The sequence below is a fragment of the Passer domesticus genome, chromosome 2, assembly GCF_036417665.1.
Source record: "Passer domesticus isolate bPasDom1 chromosome 2, bPasDom1.hap1, whole genome shotgun sequence".
Taxonomy (NCBI): Eukaryota; Metazoa; Chordata; class Aves; order Passeriformes; family Passeridae; genus Passer; species Passer domesticus.
This window is the reverse complement of record NC_087475.1, coordinates 24,852,707-24,873,810: the sequence shown is the minus strand read 5'-3', so window position 1 is coordinate 24,873,810 and position 21,104 is coordinate 24,852,707. Positions and strand designations below refer to the sequence as shown.

Sequence of the window (21,104 nt, the reverse complement as noted above, 5' to 3'; positions counted from 1 at the left end):
TAAGATGTCAGACAAAGGCAAGATCTTAAATTTACTTCCCTCTTGAGTTACAGCAGTGATCAATACATGTCAATAGGTAAAATATCTATACATGTCATTATTTTTCATCCTATTTGTACAGAAATAAACATTACACCTTTCCAATAAATGTCCTTTCATTTTATCATCTGTCTCACTGAACTCTTCAATGACATTTTTGTCTTTCAAGAGATTGATCTAGGACTCAGCTAAGAGTGGGCCAAATACTGCAAAGAGACAGGCTTAAGAAGCCAGGTAGAAAATTGCAATTTAGTTTTTATTATTGTAAGAGCAAGGGCTGCCCACTTCCTGAAAATCTGTCATTCTGTCACTAAATGGGAACCCACGTGTCTCTTGAATTGCCTTAATCTGGATGGTGTCTAGCTTCATTTTCCAAGATTAGGTTTTTAAATTTGTGGTTTTTCCAGCACCCCAATGAGGAGGTAATGCTCCTGCGAGTTGCAGCCTCCTCTTTTCTGCACCTTCTTTGTTTTCCCATGTTTTCCTGCCCTTTGCACCATGCTGGCTCTGGCACCAAAACAATCATCTGCATGGTGTCATGAAAAGGCAGATCAGGGAGTTGATCCAGTTTGAAATTAGTTGTTAAGAGAGCTCAAGCCTGTTTCCTTTTCACCATTCAGCTATACCAGTTTGCACTGCAAGGGTGCACAGGGTGGAAGTGAGGAGGGTGAGGGAAAGGAGGAAGATAGCCAGAACTGCATCTACCTGCAGCACTACTGCTTTATGCCATTTAAAGTATTTTTGTAAGTACAGGCTTGGACATTGCCAAGATTGCATTTCTTGGCAGAACTATTTTTTCTGGAGAAGAAAAAAGTTAATGCCCCTAGTTCCTCAGGTTAAGAAAAAAAAATCCATGTACCTCAAGACAGACAAGCTTAGGATATGTATGCTCTCTGTGATTGGTAGCCAGTGCAAGCTTAGAGGATGTGCTAAAGCTAAAGTAAAATTGCTTCAAACTAGAGACAACGAGGAAGGGTTAAAGGACATTGACAGATTTTAAATGTACGGAAATAGCTGATAAATTTATTTGTACCCCAAACTGAAGGATTGTTTCTCTTGGTCTCCAGATTACAAGAGGAATCTGCAGATTAAGGCAATAGTACTGTTAAATGTTGAAATAACACTGCATTTCTGGGGATATTCATTCAGTAATCCATATAGTGCCTTTCAGTTCTCCAGGCAATGTTATCTGTTACAAGACAGTGACACTTTGAAGGGCAGATGTTGTCTCAACATAAATTAGCAATGGGGTGGCAGGAAAGATGCAAACGTTTGATTTTCATTTCTCTCTGATGTAGATAGGGAGCAATCAGCAGCTCCTATTCTCTGAAGACTGTGTGGCTTGTTCACCATGGGACAGATGGTACAAGATAATTCTTCCCACACCGTTTAACAGAAGTTGATTCCCATGGACAGATTTTGCTATGGATAGAACCAAATTGTGTAGCCCACTGGCAGAACATGTAAGACCCAAATTTCATGCAGTTGTGTTTACACAGCTTATTGGAGGTGGTGTTTGGCATAACCTAACCCCTCACCCCCTGACCTGTCATCACCATTCTAGATTTAGAAGCTTAGAAAAAAAATGCCTATGTTGGTCTAACTGGCTCTTAAATTCTTCTATATTTTGATTTAGAAACTGAAGATGCTCGTTTTTTGTTTCTAGCAGAAAGTACTACAAATGCAAAACTTTTGCTTTCTGAAAGCAATTTTTTCTTGTTAATATTTCATTTTCTCTTAGTGTGTAATCACCTTGAGAGTCCTACTCATTATTTGTGTGATAAAACAGTGCTTCTGTGTTCCCTTTAAGATTGTTCTGTCAGAAGCCCATAACTTTTCTACTTGAATGAAAAAATGCTTGAAGACAATTGGATCCCAACTCTCCAATGCAGTTTCTCAAGGGATCCTGCTTCAGGATTCTTTGCAAAAGCTAGTCCAAGACCAGAAGTTGAGTTCTGTATTGCTGCTGAAGCCATTCAGATGCTTGGTACTACAGGGAGTTTTGAAAATAGCAACTGATGTGAGGGTTTAACTCCTTATGAGGTCTGTCCCAGAGTGCCAGAGCTGATGTGCAGACCCTTTCCAATGCAACAGAAAAAGGACTCCTGGGCTCTTATATGTTCCAAAACTTGCTGATGAAGGTGCCCATTGAGAAGATCAACCTCAAAAAACCAAACTTTCTTTGAAGCTATTAAAGGAACTTAATTTCCTCATAAATCAAAGAAGGTCATCAAGAAGATTTGTGAAATGATGATACAAGATTTTGTCCTGTTCATGGCATTGTTTTTTTTTACTTTCTGCCACTCTTCACTATGTCTGATAACAAGGAAAATAAGGTGGCATATATGCAGGACTGTAAGGACACTTAATGAAGTATATATATTTTCAGTTTGTTTGTTTTAGAGGCTCTTTATTTTTTTAAGTGATGTACTCAAAATGCATTTTTAACATCTAATATCTAATTTAATATCTAATATCTAATTTAATATCTAATATCTATCTACCTTCCAAGATTTTGCTGTGGTACCTTCCAGCAAATAAAGACAAAGTGTCACCTTTGCACAGTGACCTCATCAGAAAGTTACTTTTGGAATAGCAGCTGCAGCAAGTGTTAATCTAGAGAATTGTCAAGGAAATCAGGGGGACTAACTCACTTTCCTGGAGTGTCATTTAGGATTATATTAAATATTCTAATAATGTGCAGACCCCAGCATTCAGAAGCTGTCAGAGGAGTATCACAGGAATCAGGTTTTGCATAACAACAGGAGGGGATATCCTTGCTATGTTTCCTCTTGTTCTCTTGTTCCCAGTCATCCCTGTGACTGGAATGTAAATTCTAAACCAGGGAACACGGCAGCAAGCCAGCCCACAGAAGGCAGCTGGCAGGTGGGCAGCAAGTGGTCAAGACAGCAGGAGAACACCAATACACCCTGTGCCTGAACACTCAGTGTAGCTCTTCAGGCATCTCGGAGCACACACAGCCTGTGCAGGAGACCACGGCCCAGTGTCCAGGCACATGAAGAGTGAGCAGGCAGTCTTGTATCTGCACATCACTCTGCTTGCTGGAACACTCTGGTTTTGAGTACTTAGAAATCTGTTTAGTTCAGAGATACGCCAACTTACATGGTGTTTCTTCTTTTTTGCATGCAAAAGGAATGTTCTTTAATGGTGGTTCTTCTGTGGTGGTTTTGTGGACAAAGTGACCTTCATCTGTACAGTTCATGCACATGAATTCACCACATAACCTTGTTTGACCTCAGGTGGTCCTTTTGAGGGAGAGGGGATACTGCCTGCCCAGTAACCAGTCTGGTGCTCTGCAGAATTAATTGTGTTTATAAAGTAAGATAAAATATTCTGTCTGGGATTACTATTTTTTTTTTAATGAAAAAGAATTTAGAAGCAGCTAAATGGGAAGAAGCCAAAAAAACATATGAAGAAAATAATATCCAGAAAGCCTGGGACATGCTAGAAAACCAGCAATCAAACAGGAGCAATAACAAAAAAATCAATAGGAAGAAAAAGGACATATACTGAATCCAATTAACTTTGAATTGATTATAGAGAGAAAAACAAAACCAAATTATAATCCTCTCTCTAATATTTGATCCTGAGAACAGTGCACTTATTTAAAACGTTCTCATTATCAGTTTCCTTTATACTGTGCTTTTTCCTCTGACAGTGTGCATTACACCACATTTGACATTTATGTCAGAACAAAATAAAAATAAAAACAAGAAGCTGGTATAATCGGTTTCAGTTTTGAGAACTAAAATAACAAAAGCACAATCAAAGAACTGAAAGGATAATTAGTAACAATGAATACAAAACTGGCAGTTTAAAGCCTCTTTCAGATTTAGCAATATGTCAGAGCAGGGCTAAGGCAGCAGAGACAATGAGAAGAATGTTTCTTCTCAACAGAGTGGGGGACAAATTCAGACCACAGCTAAGGGCCTAACCAATATTTCAGTTAAAATTATTGAGGTTAGAGCCTAACACTGAGTATAAAGAGGCAGTTTTATTTATTCACCTAACTGCTTACTTTGTTATCAAACTTTTCCAGGTGATCAAATTGCTCTGGCTGCTGTAAGGTTTTACGTCAAGAAAAAGGTCCATATAAAAACCTAGATCAGACAAGTGGGTAAAAAACTAAAAAATAAGGCAGTGTCCAGACCTTTTAGGATTTTAAATTTCATGAGCAGGATAATTAAAAACAACTAATGACATTTGGCTAGCATGATGAAAACATCTGTTCTACCTTTAACTTATGTTACTAGTCTTGAAGATTCATTGACTTTCTAGGCCAAATGAAGCTGATGTCAGTATTAAAAGTAAATATCAGAAAATGGGTAAATTTAGGCTGTGCAGTAGTACATCCCAAATCTCAGTGATATTTAGCACAGAGAGCTCTGAGATTGCTGTTCTTTTGTTTCTTATCAGTTGTGAAATATCTATTCAGATATTATTTCTATTTTAAATGTGCCTGCTTCTCATGCAGTGTAAAAAGCTTGAAGTGTTCATCTCCCTGTTAGACAGTTAAACTTAAATAAGAGGAATCACAGCTTGATCCAAATCTACAAAGGCATCTGTTGCTGTAAGCAATATTACATTGAGAGATCTGACTTCAAAATGCTACAGTTCATAAACTCAGTAGCTGTGGACACTGTGATTAATGCATGCAAATCCATGAGCATTTCTTGCAAGACACATTCCTGAAGTATCTCCTCTCGGGTTTATTTCTTTTTTTTTTTGCCATCCTCTCACTCAAATAAGGCTTCCCCATGTTAACATATGCATATTAAGGGAAAAATAAACAATGAACCTGTGTAGTCACGAGGGAAAGAGTGAAGAAATTACCTTCACTATCAAAAAAATAATTATTTTGGGCACCAAAAAAACATTCTGACTTGTCAGAAGGGTGGAACTATAGAAAAGGAAACTGGAGTTGTAGCAGTGTATAACATACTAGTTGTGTGCAACAGCAGGTCCTGCTCTACTCTGCACTGGTGTGGCCTTACTCTGAATATTGTGTGCACTTTCAGGCTGAGGTCACTTGGTTTATTCAGCCTGCAGCAGACAGGGGGAGACCTCATTGTGGTCTTCAATATCCTCGTAAGGAAAGTGGAGGACAGGTACCAATCTCTTCACTCTCATGACCAGTGACAGGACTTGGGGAAATGGCAGGAAGTGGAGTTAGGGCAGGTTTTAGTTGGATTTCAGCAAAAGGTGTTTCACCTAGAAAATCCTAGAGGGTGGTTGGGCACTGGAACTGACTCCTAAGGGAAATGGTCACAGCACCAAGTCTGACAGAGTTCAAGAAGTGCTTGTAAAATGCTTTCAGAAACATGGTGTCATACCTGGTGTTGTCCTGTGAAGGGTCAGGAGTTGACTTGGATGATCTTTGTAGGTGCATTCCTATCAGGCATATTCTATGATCCTGTGATTCCATGATTCTATGACCTGTCAGTGAAAACCTCCAGAGAGTAGATCTTATTGTCCCTGACTCAGTACGTGAAAGGATGATTTGGCTTGCTGACCTCCAACATCCTATTTCTTGCAATATTGTGAAAGGTCTTTTCATTTGAAAGAACTCTGAGCTTACATAGGACACATATGAAAAGGTCCAGCCATATTTTATAAATCTCTGTCAGTACTGCAGAATAGAGACTGTCTTATTTCTATCTGCCAAGACTTGAGCAGGGCTATGCATGAACTGAGGTGTTACTCAATGTATTTGGAAAACTTTAAACTGAAATATTGAAATGGAATTTAGCAAAATTTGAACAGCTGAGCAGGATCACAGCTTTAGCCTTGGGTGTCTGTGTGTTCTGTGCAAGTCCCAGTTTTGGTAAGTCCCTTTGGCTCTGCTGAAGCTGTGGGATGTGAAAGTGCCTGCCAGCTTCTGCATCCCTGAAACTGAATCTAGTCACATACCATCTGCCTTTCCTCCTCAGGCTGTGGTCTTCAGCCAAAGCATATTAAGACATACAAGAAGACAGTGACAGCAAGTTTTAACAAATCCTCTAAATGAACGGGGGGTTTAGGACTGGGTGAAGTAGGGTACCATCAAGGACATGCAGCATAGAATAAGAGATCCCTCAGGCCATATGAGTAAAGACAATATATTCCTTGCTTCTGTGCAATAAAGTAGTGGATATCAAAAGAGGGATATTCTGCCCTTTGGTGTAGGCATGATCTCTCTGAATCTTGTATAGGCAGCTGCCCAAAATTAAATATGCAAGTAAGTAAAGCTTCTGAGGAGAAGAAATGTTTTCTAATCAATTTCCATTAGATAGAAAGACGTTATGGATAAGTAGGTGGTAAGCTTTTCTGCCAGTGAATTAATACATCTATGTCATGACCATCAATTGTTGTCAGAAATGTGTGCGTGGTCTCGAAGACTTTTTACAAATTGGCAGTGACTGGTCAGGCTGACAACAGGTGTATCTATCTAAATCTATTTTGACCTTTGGTTCGTGGCATATGCTCATGTCATGTCACATTAGCTCATCATATCACAAAAGCTAAATGTCACATCTTAAGCTAAGGCAGCTCATCAGCCCCACTGGTGTAACATCATGTACAATATAACAGAAGCACAGTATATACAATATCCTGTATATTATTTCAGCAGTTATCAGTCACATAAGAAGTTGAAAGCAATATTAATGTAAATGGAAAGATACAGCATAATTGCTTTGGAAACTTTTTGGGGCTTATTTTCTGTTATTCCCATAAATCATTTTGCTGTGTGCTAACAAATCTTTTGAACAATTCTTCTCAATACTCAGAACTGCATGCCCTTGGAAATCTGTTGCTTAGGACTCCCTGAATTATGACCATGTTTAAGGTGAAAGTTGCACCAGAGGGCAGCTGGCTAATAAACCTGTCCTTGTCTTCTGCTTGTGAGATTGCCTGTCTTATCACAATCCTTCTTTTGTCAGCCTATGACTCAAAGCCTAGTAACTTAATCTAGGCTTATGTTATATGAGTATGAAACAGAAGCAACCCTTTGTAACTTAGGGCACCAGTCACGTGCTTCCAAAAATTACTGACTGTGGGGCTTGACTGCCAGGACATAGTTTGTTTAGATGAGTGGCTGACAAAAACTGCGTGATACACAGGTTTGGATAAATTATAATCAGCCTATGGGAAACTCATAAACTGGGAAAGAAGTCAGGCAAAGGATACATTCATGTTACAAACTGGTTGAGTAATCTCTCCAGGTATACACAGCCCATGAAATGCTAGTGTGTCACATCAGGTTGCATGTGGTCAAGTAAAGGTTTAATCCTCTAAGGACAGGTAGTTGCATGCAGCTGCAAAATGACACCTGGTGGCCTTTTGGGAGAGTGATTGTCATGCTTTCTCAAGACAAGGGCACAGGGCTGGGCAGGCGCAGTTGCTTTCAGAAGACCTTTGCTTCTGATGACTGATAAGTTGTGAAGATCTGGACATAGCAAGTTGCAAAGTAAATGCTCATGACTGTTCATCTAACTACTCACACCTAGCTACCTGTGAGTACAGGCAAAGCCATTACAATAACCGTGATTTTGTCAGGCTGTATGACACAGCTTCATTTCTTTCTCTCCTTCTCCTTCCACTCCATGCTGGGCATGTAAGGAAGGAGGGAAGGGACATGCAGGATTCTGCCTCTCCTGCAAGGCTGTATGCTAGGATATTTCCTTCTCTTGTTTTTTCTATGGTCTTGTCTTGCCAACTGCCTCACACAGAGAATCATCAAGGCTGGGAAAGACCTCCAAGACCATTGAGTCCAGCTTTTGACCAAACACAGCCTTTCCAACTAAGTGCCATGTGCTGATGTTTCTTGCACACTCCCAGTGACAGTGGCTCTGCCACCTCCATGGGCAGCCTGTTGCTAGGTCTGACCACCTTGTTATGGGGGGATAGGGGCTTTGGGAACAGGAAATGAGATATGGGATTCAACAAGGGAATGAGGATTTATGAGGTAGCAACCTTAAAACCAAGCAGCTCCCTTACATATCAGATCATTCTGTGGGAAATGCTGAGCATCTGTAGGCTCCTCAGTAGCCCAAGAAACAAAAAGTGTTTGTCAATTTCCAAAGACTTACTGGAGATACTCAATTTCTTTCAAGACTACAGTTCCCCCATCACTCCCTCATTTTGCTTTCTTGTTCCTCCTTCAGTTGAAATGTCTGATACTTACTAACCAAATCATTAACTGAATCAAGCATTTTAATAGGCTGAGTAATTATAGCCCATGGTCATAATAAATTATATGGAGAGGGGGAGTTTCAATTAAGATATAGTTTCCCACCCCTGTGTTGCATGTGACCTTCAATGTATAGGCCATATTTCTCACTCATTCTGCCACCCTGAGGGAACTGCTTCCCTATATATATATATTTTTTAAATTGTTAATGGTGCACTTGTAATCACATGGCTGCATTTGAACTAATCTCATTCCAGACTTTCCCTGGAGGGTTTAATTATTCTGGTTTGTGCAGAATTACACCCAGTTTTAATTCTGTGTTTCTGACTGCAGCTGCTTGTTCATTTGAGCATCCATTCTCCAAACCAAGTGCACAAAGAAGTGTGATGCAACAATCAAATGAACAGCTTAATGAACAACTGTAAGCTGAACCTGTCAAACAACAGCTATATGTACCTTTCTGCAGAATAGCAGAATTCTGAGCTATCCCTTCAATGTGGGAAAAAACCATGATGTCAGTTATTTTCATTATGCAAATTAATTAAGCATTTTCTTTTTTGTCACAGGTATTTAAAAAAATCAAAAATTGAAAAGAAGTTCCTTCCCTGATATCCTCCCATTAAAAGTTGGGGTCAACAACTGACATCTGCTACCTTTCTAGAAATCTGGAGGTGATACCTGTATTCCAGTGGAGCAGTTCAGGACTTATACCAACTTCAATGTGAGCTAATTTGGCTTTCTAAATATGCAATTGTTTTTAGCAAAAAAAAAAAAAATCTATTAATCCCTCAGAGCAGTCAGTGATTGTGGCATTTTAACAGTAACAGCCAGCATGATGGAGTGTTTTCAGTGCTTACTGACAGATGGTCATTGTGTTACAAAACAGCCTCCAATAAATAATGATCATATCCACATGAGAGGTGGAAAATAGTTCTCTATTGTCAATCCTTTTTTGCTGCACTTGAAGCAGATAAAGCAGAAATGTTTCTTCAATTCTACTTTATTCTGATACTGAAAGTCAAAAACTTCAATTTGAACGAAAAGTGATACGAATTTGAAAGCAGAAATGTTTCACGTTTTTTTTTATTTGTTTGCTTACCCATTTCTTTGCATCTTATAAACCTTTTGGTTAATGTTATTTAATCCTTATTTCATTGTATACATTTCCCTCCAGGTGCCAGTGAAGCTTCTTATAAAAAAATCACAAATAAGCTCAAAGTGAAGATATTGTTTCATATTCGCAAGATGATGGGTTTGAAACTTATTCCTCATAACATGATGAGCATGAGCGCACAGTACTCTGTATGGCTGGGAAAGAGGTTTCATTCTAATCACAGTGCTTCAGAACATAATGTGTACTAACAGTTTATGTCAATTGCAGAGCTGTGAATTTACTACCATTACTAATGATGTTATAGAAGCTATGACTCTTGTATTTTAAAAGAATCTGAAGCATCAAGTGTGTTCAATATGTACCTCAAACATATTACTACACGTCTTATGGTGCACTAGGAGCAGCACAGTAGAAGTATGATTATTTCTGACTGGGTAGGAGGTGAGAGTCAAATGAGGGGAAAAGTTGTCTTGCATCAGATTGTTGATGAATAAAAGAAGTATTTTTCACAAGGACTAAGACTGACTTACTGAACAATGCAGACTTCAATTTTTGAGAATAAATTGATGATCGGTACTTATCCTGATGTGCACTGCAAAAAGTCTCAGTGATCCAACCGAGCTGAAGTAGAATGATGAAGCAAAACTAGAAAAAATATTACACAGCTATTTGTTTACATGTTACCTGTTCAGGAGTTCTAAAAGTAGCTAAACTGTTTTGGGGTTTTTTTGTCTGGAAAAGAGCAGGTAAAGCTAAACATATGGAATTAACATATCTATGAAGCAAGAAGGGTTCCTGTCAGGTCTCAAAAACAAGCTATCCTTCAACAGTAATTTTCAGCCACATCTTGTACAATCTACAGCAAAAACACTCATGACTTCCAAATCTTTATCTGTGCGGGACCTGATTGCTCACCTCTTCACATTTGCACTTGACTACATGTTTGAGGTTTTAAACTGGATTATTTTACTGACTCTTACTTTGTAATCAAGGGAAAAAGTAAAACTTCCAAAACCACAAGCATCTTGCCTACAAAAGTTTTCAGGGCACACTTTGCATAAAGTTCACTACTATGGAGGTCAATGATCAGATTGAAATCAGAAACTTCTATGTGTCTAAATGACCCCTTCCAAGGGCAAGCGCTCTTGGGTCATAACCCATGTGTTTTATATTCGTCTATGTGTTTACATGTATTTAAATTAGGAATTTTCTGAACTAGGTTCTGCAATTAGAAACAAGGAGCTGTGCTTTTATTAGAAACCATAATGAGTTCTCAGAGCAAGCCACTTGACCCTGACAAGGTGTGGGAAAGATTTTCTATGGTGGTTCTCACTTGTTTCTGATAGTGAAGTAGCCTCTCCAAGACCAACTAATCTCAGTAAAGGTGAGAGATATTCTCATATCTATTAAGTAATGATTTATAATTCAGAAGAACATTTATGAAAGCAACAGCATGTCTTTTGTCTTCTATATATAGGAAAAATTCAGTGTTTAAACTAAGTGAGCACTTTTGCAGCAACTTGTTGGCAGTTTGAAATCCTGTGAGGAAATGAGTTCATGGCTTCATCACCTGCTAGAGAGCTATCACAGCTCACCCATAGCTAGCAATCTCATTAACCTTGAATGGTGAATGATTATAGAGATTTTCCTTATACTGGAAAGGTGGTTTCTTAGAATCACACAATGGTTTGGTGTGGAAGATCATCTAATTCCAACCCCCTTGTCATGGGTAGGGACACCTTCCACTAGATAATGGAGCACAAATACTTATCCAACCTGGCCTTGAATACTTCCAGGGATGGGGCACCCACAACAGCTCTGGGAAAACTGTTCCAGTATCTCAACAATCCTCACAGTAGACATTTTCCTAATATCTAATTTAAACCTATCCTCTATCAGTTTAAAGCCATTACCCCTTGTCCTGTCACTACAGCCTTTATAAAAGTCCTTCAGCTCTCTCGTAGCCTCCTTTAGGTATCGTAAGGTGCTATAAGGTCACCCTTCTCTGGCTGAACAACCCTAACTGTGTCAGCCTGTTCACATAAGAGAGGAGCTCCAGCCATCTGACCATCTTCCTCTGGACTCATTCCAGCAGGTCCATGTCCTTCCTGTGCTGGGGACCCTGGATCTGGACGCAGCACTGCAGGTGGAGACACAAGAGCAGAGTAGAGGGGGAGCAGCACTTCCATCAGTCTGCTGCCCACACTGCTCTGGACGCAGCCCAGAACAGGGTTGGCTTTCTGGTCTTTGAGTGCACATTGCCAGGCCGTATTGAGTTTCTTGTCAACCAACATCCCCAAGTCCTTCTCCTCGGGGCTGCTCTCAATCTTATCTTCATGCGATTTCATGTCAAGGCTGCAACAAAGCAAAATGGATCTTGTAATAGCAGTATGTGGATAAAAAGATGACTCCTGGCTCTTGGCAGTTTCAAGATCTTTTTTCTTAGGTCTTTTCCAGCCTAAAGAATTCTGTGATTCTAAGATTCTTTGTCATATTTTAAGTCATTGTTTTTAAGTTAAATGTATGAAAAAAACAGCAAGAAGAAGAGAAATAAAATCACTTGCTTCCTAATTTTCAATTGTCATAAGCTTGTGAAACTACTTTCCTGTCCAGTGGTACTTTTGATATGTTATCTCATTGCACCCAAACAGAGCTAAACCTTGCTTTATCTTCTTACAAAACTCTCACCCACCAATTATTTCCATGTATGAAAAACAGCAGGAGACATAGGAAATATTATTTCTCCAAATAAAAGGATTTGGAGCTATCATGGACTGTACAGGGAAAGGAAAACATTTCTAACATATGAAGACATATACAAGAATAGAATTTGCAGAGCTTTTGTGAAGTCTGAATTGTGAATCCCAGTGTTCCTATAAGGGCTTTATTTGTAGTAACAGCTAAGGAGAACATGTTAAGTTTACAGACAGCATAAGACACAAGTGCACACACATTCACGAGGTGTATCTCCATGCAATACCACACCTATGACAATACAATTTGCTTCATGCCAAGTGCTGTGTGCCATAGATAGCTGTCTCAACACAGTACTCACAAACTCCAGCAGACTATACTCAGTTCCTAGACAGTTTGGTCTTCCAAAACTGTTTTTTTGTCTCTCTAGAGGGCTTCGAGGCTTGAAGCCCTGTCATGTCTCAGACTGTGGGCATGCTTTTCTCCACTGAGAGCTAAATGAGCATCTCTTAACATTCCCACACTGTGGGAGAACGTTTGGCAATTTTTCATTATAATTTTGAATTCTGGCCCAACATTTTTATAAGCTTATTTGAGTTTGGTGCCATCCTTAGTTTTATACAAGTTCTTCTTCTATTCAAATAACAAATATTTGGGGTCTCAGATGACTCTTAAGAAATCTAATGTGGAATCTCTGCTTCCTGCCAGTTTGACAATGATTCTTTTCTTGGAACTTATTTTCAGCCATCTCTTTATTTACTTCATTGTGAACCAAGGTTGCTGTCTATGAGACCAGCCTACACTCTAACTAATGAGATATGATTCAGGTAGGTGGACTTCATGTTTGGTCACAAATTAGGTGGACCACCAGGTTCAAAGTGTATTACAACAGCATAAAGTCCAGCTGTCAGCCACATAGTGGCTTTCCTTCAGGGTTAACACTGTATGCTTATTAATGAGCTATACAATCAATGCATTTGTGCATAATACACAGCAAATTCTGTGTATACAGCAAGATGAAGAGGAGTCAATGCTTCAGTTAGTCTCTGGAGGACAGGGTTGATGTGTCAGTGGATGCTGGCAGCCTGAAGGAATGAGCTGGCAGAACTTTAACATTGTTCAAAAACAAATTGAAATTTGGATCCCCAGTGGAAAACCCCTATGTAACAGAACAGACTGGGGGCTGACTGGACAGGAAGCAGCTTTACCCATGGGGGCAAGAAGTTTCAACAGCCTGCCTTGGCAGTAAAGGAATCCAACCCAATCACCCTCTCTGAGTCCCTGAAAGAAAGATGTAGCGAGGTGTGGGCTGGTCTCTTCTCACAGGTAACAAGTTGTTTTAGGATGAGAGGAAACGGCCCCAAGGTGTGCCAGGGAGGTTTAGACTGGAGGTATTTAAAAGACTTGTAGATGACATCTAGGGACATGGTTTAGTGATGGATTTGGCAGTGTTTGGTTTACTGTCAGACTCGATGTCAGAGGTCTTTTGCAACCTAAACAAATATATGAGTCTCCTTTTCTCTCCCGAGTACAGTGCCTCTTTCATGATAAGAAATTTGTAGTCAGATGGAGTCAGGAATTGGAAGCCCAGAACAGCCAATAAGGAAACCCAGTTTAGTCCTGGCTACCTCTCCAGAAATGAGGCACATAAAAGGCAGTAATATAGGAACTGAATCCTCACTAGGATCTGGCTTTTTATTCCTATACAGGGATTATATAAAATACTAGATAATTATATATTTTTATTTCAATTAGAAGATCTTATTTGAATATTTGGCAGGACTCTTGTACACACACAGAAATAAGTAAATCATCTGTAGGCCACAAAAATCAACTGGGATCAAATCCTGAACTTAAGTGTACATCTTTGTAAAATCATGGACTTAAACCAGACCCACATTCCCCAGCTACAAGTAAACCTCTCTGTTGAACAAATAAGTCTGCCACAGAGTGTTATGTCTTGTCCAGAAAAGCAAGCACACTTACACAAGATATTTGATAGGAATCATCCATCATCATGACTTTGATCAACTAAATATAATGTGTTTCCCACCTCAGAGAAGCTGAGGTCTGGGTGTTTGTCTCCCCCAGGAGACAAAAGATGCACTCTTTCCAGGCTGCATGATGTCTGACTTTGGTAACTACTCAGGCCTGGTGAGAACTCAGGGATTACCTAGGACAGAAGCTTAAGGCAGAAAGAAGTCTTTAAACTTTGAGAGCTACTTTTGGGACATTTTCTTGGTGTTAGATGACATAGCATCTACCATGCTACTTATAATACTGCTAAAGCTCAAGGAGCCCCAGTCTCAGCATGAATATAGAAGATCTGTTTCAAATGCACTAATTTCCATATTGTCTTTGTTTTACCTTTTCCCTCTTCTAAAAATCCTGCTAAATTCATATCACAGACATGGCAGCTATGTTAGTAAAAGCTAGATGTGAACAAATACTTTCAGTAATCACGTTACTGAAGTACAAATTTAGATGACTAGAGAAGTAATTTCTATTCAAGGTATTTTTAACTGCTTTGACTGATTGCGACAAGATTAATTGGGCAAGAATTGAGACCAAATCTATATTCAGGCTACTGGTCAGAACCATGAGGAAGGTCATGATATCTGGAAAATTCCAAAGCATTTAGCCAAACTTACCCATCCACTGAAGAATGTTTTCCTATCTTAGTCCTATCAAACTAGGGAGCTTCTTGCCTGACTATCTGATTTGTAAGGCTCTGACCACTCTTTTAGGGAGTGTCTGCACTAAAATCAGCTAGAGATGGTTTTAATTCAAACAAACTACATGGAGTTGCCTTTCCAAAAGGATACATAGTCCCCTAGTTTTCTGGCCATCAAGCTGTACTACACTGTGAGACAGAGGAGCTATATCTGCATAAAAATTAATTTAACAGCTCTGGCTATTTCATTGCCACAACTTTCTAGCCTAGTAGTTTGGTAACACTTGAACAGTGAGAAAGTTGCATTCCAATACTCATTTTTGGAAACACGTAAGTAATTTATATTAAGCTTTAATTAGAAAGAGTCTGCAACACATTTCTCCCCTTTCTCTGAGAGTATATGACAGATTCAGCACTTTTCCTTCTGTTTTCTAATGTGTATCAGGAGACAGGTGACTACATATCCAGGTAGACTGAGAAGGGGCTAGAGCCCAAATAAAACACAGTGAGGGCACAGGCATTAGCTAATAACTATCACATGAACATTGCTATGACAGCAATATACTCATACTTGTCAAATTTTCCCTGTTGATACTTCAAAAGACATCAGCAATTCTCCTGCATTTCACAACAAATATCCATTAGTGTGTTTTTTTCAGAGAAGAGCGGATTTATGAAAATGTATGCTTGTGAAGAGTTGAAATTATGTGTAAATTCAGACTGCATCCAATACATAATTTCAGCTAGAAAAGGTGAAAAACATGTTGAAATACTGAAATATTCTATTTCAGTATTTTAAAGGATTTTTTTCAAAATAGAATCATAAAGGTTATGCTGTAATTTCATTTAATATTTTCTTTTTTATCATAAAAGTCTGATTAAAAATTAGGCTAAGTTGACAGGAAAGGAAATAGGAAAGTGCTAAGAGGGGACTTAATTTTCACATAGATGAGAACCAAACCGAGCTAATTAAGGCTGAAATAAATATGTCTAACTAATTTAAGAGGAGGTTGTTTTGTTTAGTGTAATAAATCAAAAGTCCTCAAAAAGTCAAATCATGTCTTGATAGAACTTTTGCCTATGACGCTTCACAGCAATATGCATGATTTGACCAGATCCAGCATACATTCATGGGTTGGTGACAGGGCCAAACCACAGTAAGGAGAACAGACAGTCTTTGCTAATGATCTAATTCTCACAGCCACAGTATAAGCCAGCACTGGGATTTATTTATTTCTTCTCAAAAGGAAAGTCCTGAGTATACAGAGAACAGCAGAACTGGAAGAAAAGCATTTTCTTCTATTTTGTTCAGCTATTGTCAAATAGTTATGCTCAGGTGGTGTTTTCTTTTTAAAAATTATATATTTAAAACACAAATCCATGAAATGTTTAACACCATTCTGGAAAATTGATTTGTACAGAGTTTAGTTACATTTATTATTTAACAAACGAATGGCAAAACTTACTTAAAGTTCCTCCGAGCATTTCAGATATTAGCAGGCTTTATAGAGATAAGAATAACAGGATTACTAGGGGTGCTAATACTATACAGCAGAATTAAAAGCTACAACTAATATGGCTATTACTATCACTTTAGAACTATGCTACAATCTATTATGTTTTCTTAGCAAGTTAATGAAGTTCTTTGTCCCACACACAAAGGATCTGCAGTATAATAAAGTTATTAATGAAAGTAATTAAACCTGTTAGAATAAAAAAGGATCACTGGCAAAAAAAAAAAGGTAAATGCAATTCACTTATTCAACAATCATACTATTGTTTTGTAAACAATACAAATTTTTAAAAGGCTTATCACTTCATGCTGTACACAGACCTTTTGAAAAATATCGGTGCATGTATTTCTTTGAACATCTAAATCAGTTTTTAAAAACAAAGTTTTGCTTAAAAACTGCAACAGGAATGTAACTACAGCAACTAAAAAAACACCAAGTGTTATTTCAGGAGTAACAAGTAAGGTATACAAGCTTTAAAAATTTCTCCTGCCAATAGATGTTGTTTTTCTTTTATTGTGGCTTAGTATGGTTTCATAATTTCCTTGGCTTTAAGACCAATGACTTTTTAAAGTGTAAAATATATCTGATTCCTCTTACCTTATGCTGAAGGACAGAATGATTTGTTAGGCATTTCGGTTTTTTCACGTATTAAAAATTAAGCAATAAGGCACAATGTGGAGGAGTGATTATCTGATGATAATCCCAGCATCCTGAAATTGCTTTATTGCAAATATAAATATATTTTAGATTTTTTCACTGGATATTAAGGGCATTAGCATGCCTAGAGAGTTTAATCTTCCCCTTCAGAATATTAAATTCATAAGGCTTTTTTATTTCTAAGCTATTTTTAATGCGCAAGACAGGACTTCATATACTCAAGAAATACTGTAATTGGCTGGTGCATACTCCACTGGGGAGGTTAATTTACAAGCACTGTACAGTTCTGCTAAAACTACTTCTCAACCTTTCAAAATGTCAATAGTATATTTTCCCAGCCCTGTAAACACATTTTGATACACAATATAAACTTTAATGGTAGTTTTAAGACACCTCTGGGGGTATGGTTATTTAAGCAATAAGACACAGTGGGGTGTGAATTATGGTATCATAATTCCCTACCAACTGCATTGTTAGGCTCAAGGCCAAAGGCCAAGAGACCAATGAACACACTGGGTGTGAATTATGACTTCATAAGTAGAAGTGTCTTACTGCCATTAGAGAAATATTTAAAACATGTTTTAGAGCAAGTACTTTATTTCTATAGTACTGTACTTTAACGAAATATCATGAAAAATCTTTCCAAGTAAAAAGTTAGCCATTATGTAATCAGGAATTTAAAAAAAAATTAAACAAATAATAAAAAAATCTTCTAAGTTTGTCATATTGCACAGTGGTGACATGTTTTAAAGAACAGCCCCAGAAAATATACGTCTTACCCAAGTTTGCAAAAAATAGCATGAAGGCCTTCTGCACAAGGGATCATAATCTGCTTTGCTTAGTGTCTGTAGAATCAGACTGCCAGAATCAGGGATGTACGGCTTCTCCCATGTAACTGTGTTGTGGAAACTGCTAGAAAATCTACACACCTTTTTTTCCATGCTTGTCCATACTGCTGTAATAGGGCACAATGTGGACTTTGAACAAGTAGCAAAAAAGTTCCTTAAGACCTCATTTGAACTCCTGCAGTTGAGTTCCTGAGGCTGCTCACAGTTCTAACACAACTTTTAGTAAGGACTGCAAGTAGGATAATGTATATTTATACTGTTTCCCATTTTAAACTCCATTTGACAAATGTCTTTTCTCCCCTCTGGGTACTCCCTCATTCCAAGTGCAGCAATGACAACAGTGTCATCTGGAGATACACAAGCTCACCTTACAAACAGCTCAGTCACTGGGAGCAAGCTCACTGCAGCAGCAGGGATTTTGGCATGATCTAAACTGGCTTCTCAGTCAGTTTTTACAGCTTGTCTTAAACTTCTAGGCTGCTGTGGATTGATTGCTACCAGTGGCTGAGCCAGCTAGAGAGCATTAGGGTTAGCAATATGATAGAGTTTATGGCAGGGCTGCTTGCCAGGCCCATTTGGGGAGCGATAAGCCTCAGGGCATGTCTGCACGTCTCAGTGCACTGGGGTGCTCAGCACTGTTAGGCTGCCTGGGTAGATGTTGTTCTGACTGTGGATAGAGATGCTGTGCCATGTAGGGATAACAACCTGCATCCTGGAAGCAAAATAGCTGCAAGGTCAGGTTAATTAGCTTTTCTGCATCCAGTTCTGGAGCTGTCGTTTCTTGCACTCGCAGAGGGATGTCCCTGTGTCCCTGGTTATCTGAGCAAAAACCAGAAACCTCAGTTCTTCCAGGCACAGCCTCTTTCTGACATAATTGTCTAGCAGGTGAGAGTTATTTTCTGCATAACCTCACTCACAGGGGTTGCCTGCCCCTCCTGGATAAAGTCATTGCCTGTGGCCGTTTACATCAGTCAAAGGTAAGATTTGGAGTCTAGAGTTCCTCATTCTCCGTGAAATAGAAATGGATAATCTTACACAGAGGACTTCTGCAAAGCTAACAATGGTACCAAGGTATAATTCCGAGCTAACTTGGTGCCTCCCCTTCCTTGTTCACTCAAAATGTCTCTTTTAATCTCCAGCAAGAGAAACTGCTTAGTTCTGCCTACAGCTTGATGATACTTATGGGAACAATTTGAGTTTTGCTGCTTCCCTGTATAAACAATCAAACAAGCATTTGGTTGCTTTTTGCTATTCAGCCTGATTGAAATATCTGTCAAACGTGATGGAAAAACCTACATGTCTATGGATTTTTTCCTTTTCCAATAACTTCCAACCAAGTGTGAGAACACCATTTTAAACCTAGCTCATATTTGAAAACATTTGTTTTATATCCACTTGCAAAACTGGCAACACTTTTCCCTGCATCTCAATAGGAATAGGACAAACAACCAAGAGAAGGGTCCCACACTGGCTCTACATACTCCGAGAACTTAAAATAAGTAACCCCAGAAAAGTACCTTTAAATATATATATAAATTACACCTTTTAGTGGCAAAGCAGCATTTCAAAGACTGCTGGGCAATAACTAACAAGTTCCCAGCAGCATGTTTTTCATAGATTAACATTACTGCTCATCTACACTAACTAGAATGCTGCAATTTCTGAACCCATTTCATTACATGAAATTTGAGGTATAAATGCATCACTGTGCTACCATAATAAGGACATAATACTTTGATATATCCATCTCTGCAAAGCCTTCTGGCCTGTAACACTAAATCACAGACCTATTTTCATACCTCATTACCATTATGTATCTTTCCACTGACACCTGACCTTATGCATAATCAGTTATGAATTTCAAACCACACTTATAATCTAAATGAATGCCTCATTATTTTACATAACCCAGAATGAAATAAGATTTGAGATGTAATTTCAAATTCACAGTTCACACACTCAGAAATGCAGGTCCATCAAAAAGAAGTAATGGCCTCTAATTCATGACTGTGAACAGCACCAAATCACTCCTGCACATAGGAGCTTTGCAAGAATTTCAGGATTGGATTTTAGAAAGGATATTGCCAGTTCTGAAAAAAATAACACAGTGTTGAAACTGTTTGGTATGTTGTTAAAGATGATCTATAAAAGAAAAATGCAAGTACTGAATTTATTACCTGTATTTTGAAGAAAGAACGACAGCACCAATTGCATGAAGTTATAAAACACCAGAAATAAACATGTAAATAATCTCCATGGAACACAGACATCTACAAAGAAATATATATATATATGTATACATGTAAGATAATAAATCCATTCATTAGGGAACAAGAAACATATTTTTGTACTGTATAAAACAGCTGTACAGTGTGCACACAGACTCTCCTGATCTCTCCAAAATGTCTGTCAGTCACTTCTCCCATCATCATTTGCTTAACATATTTTCTCCATTGTCCATGGGAGAACTCTAAGTGACTGTTTTGTACTTTTAAACTAAGTACATATAGTGCAGTTTGTCTCCATATATATATACACACATGCATACATATATATATACTTGCTGGTGCACACATATATGTATACATGTGTATATATGAAAAGAACAAACACACACATGTACACACACACACACACACAACAGATCTAAACAACTCCTCCATCCTGTGCTATTGAGTTAGTGCTTGTAAAAAATCCCTGCACATTTTGTGAAGGGAAGGAAACTTGCTGATTGTGCAGATTGAAGTCATTAGGTGGTTCCATTCCTAAGAGTCTGCAAACACATGTCTGAATCATATGGTGGTATCCCATATGCCTGAAGAGAGTCTGTTGCAGGAGGTATCTTCTACCTTCTTCAGCAGCGTCGGCTTCTTACAAGGGGGTGGAGGTGGGGCTGAGATTCTTTGCTCAGTATTGTGCAATATTTGCTGCCAGTCTTCTCTCTCTTCACACAGCTTTCTCCTCCAATCTAGAAGCTCTTGTAGAGCCACACTCTCATTTTCGGAAAGTCTAAGCTGATGAATAACCTGTGAGAAAAAAATAATAATAACAGTAACAATAATAATAAAATTGGATAAAGAAAACAGATCAAGTAAGCCTGTAAATAATTTGAAGCAAACTTGTCCTCCAAAAAGGTTTTAAACTCTTTACACTGAAAATAAAGAATATTAGTGATTCAGAATTGCCTTATTGCAGTCTCATGGCTGAAGTCACAGAGTCTGAAGTCACAATGTCTGAAGTTGTATGAAGCAACTGCCAAAAATGAAACAAACAGAAAAAAAAAACCACTCCTGTGTCATCAAAGATTACACAAACACAATTCTCTAAAACACACCAAGCAGACTGCCTACAGCTGCTGCAGGAGTAGCAAGGT

The 21,104-nt window shown here is 38.5% G+C and overlaps 1 protein-coding gene across 10 annotated transcripts in view; it reads right to left on the bottom strand.

Annotated features, from left to right (window-relative positions):
• Positions 1-9,295: 9,295 nt before the first annotated feature.
• The window catches only part of MYO16 (myosin XVI), a 365,514-nt gene continuing 353,705 nt past the window's right edge, over positions 9,296-21,104 (bottom strand). For 9 of the 10 annotated variants that reach the window (XM_064407780.1, XM_064407778.1, XM_064407774.1 and 6 more), the window contains one exon: positions 15,915-20,757. In XM_064407780.1, coding sequence (XP_064263850.1) covers positions 20,524-20,757 — 234 coding nt within the window. In that variant the 3' untranslated portion in view covers positions 15,915-20,523. Of the gene's footprint in view, positions 11,700-15,914; positions 20,758-21,104 lie in introns of those variants that run through there. The other variant, XM_064407773.1, reaches the window with a different exon arrangement.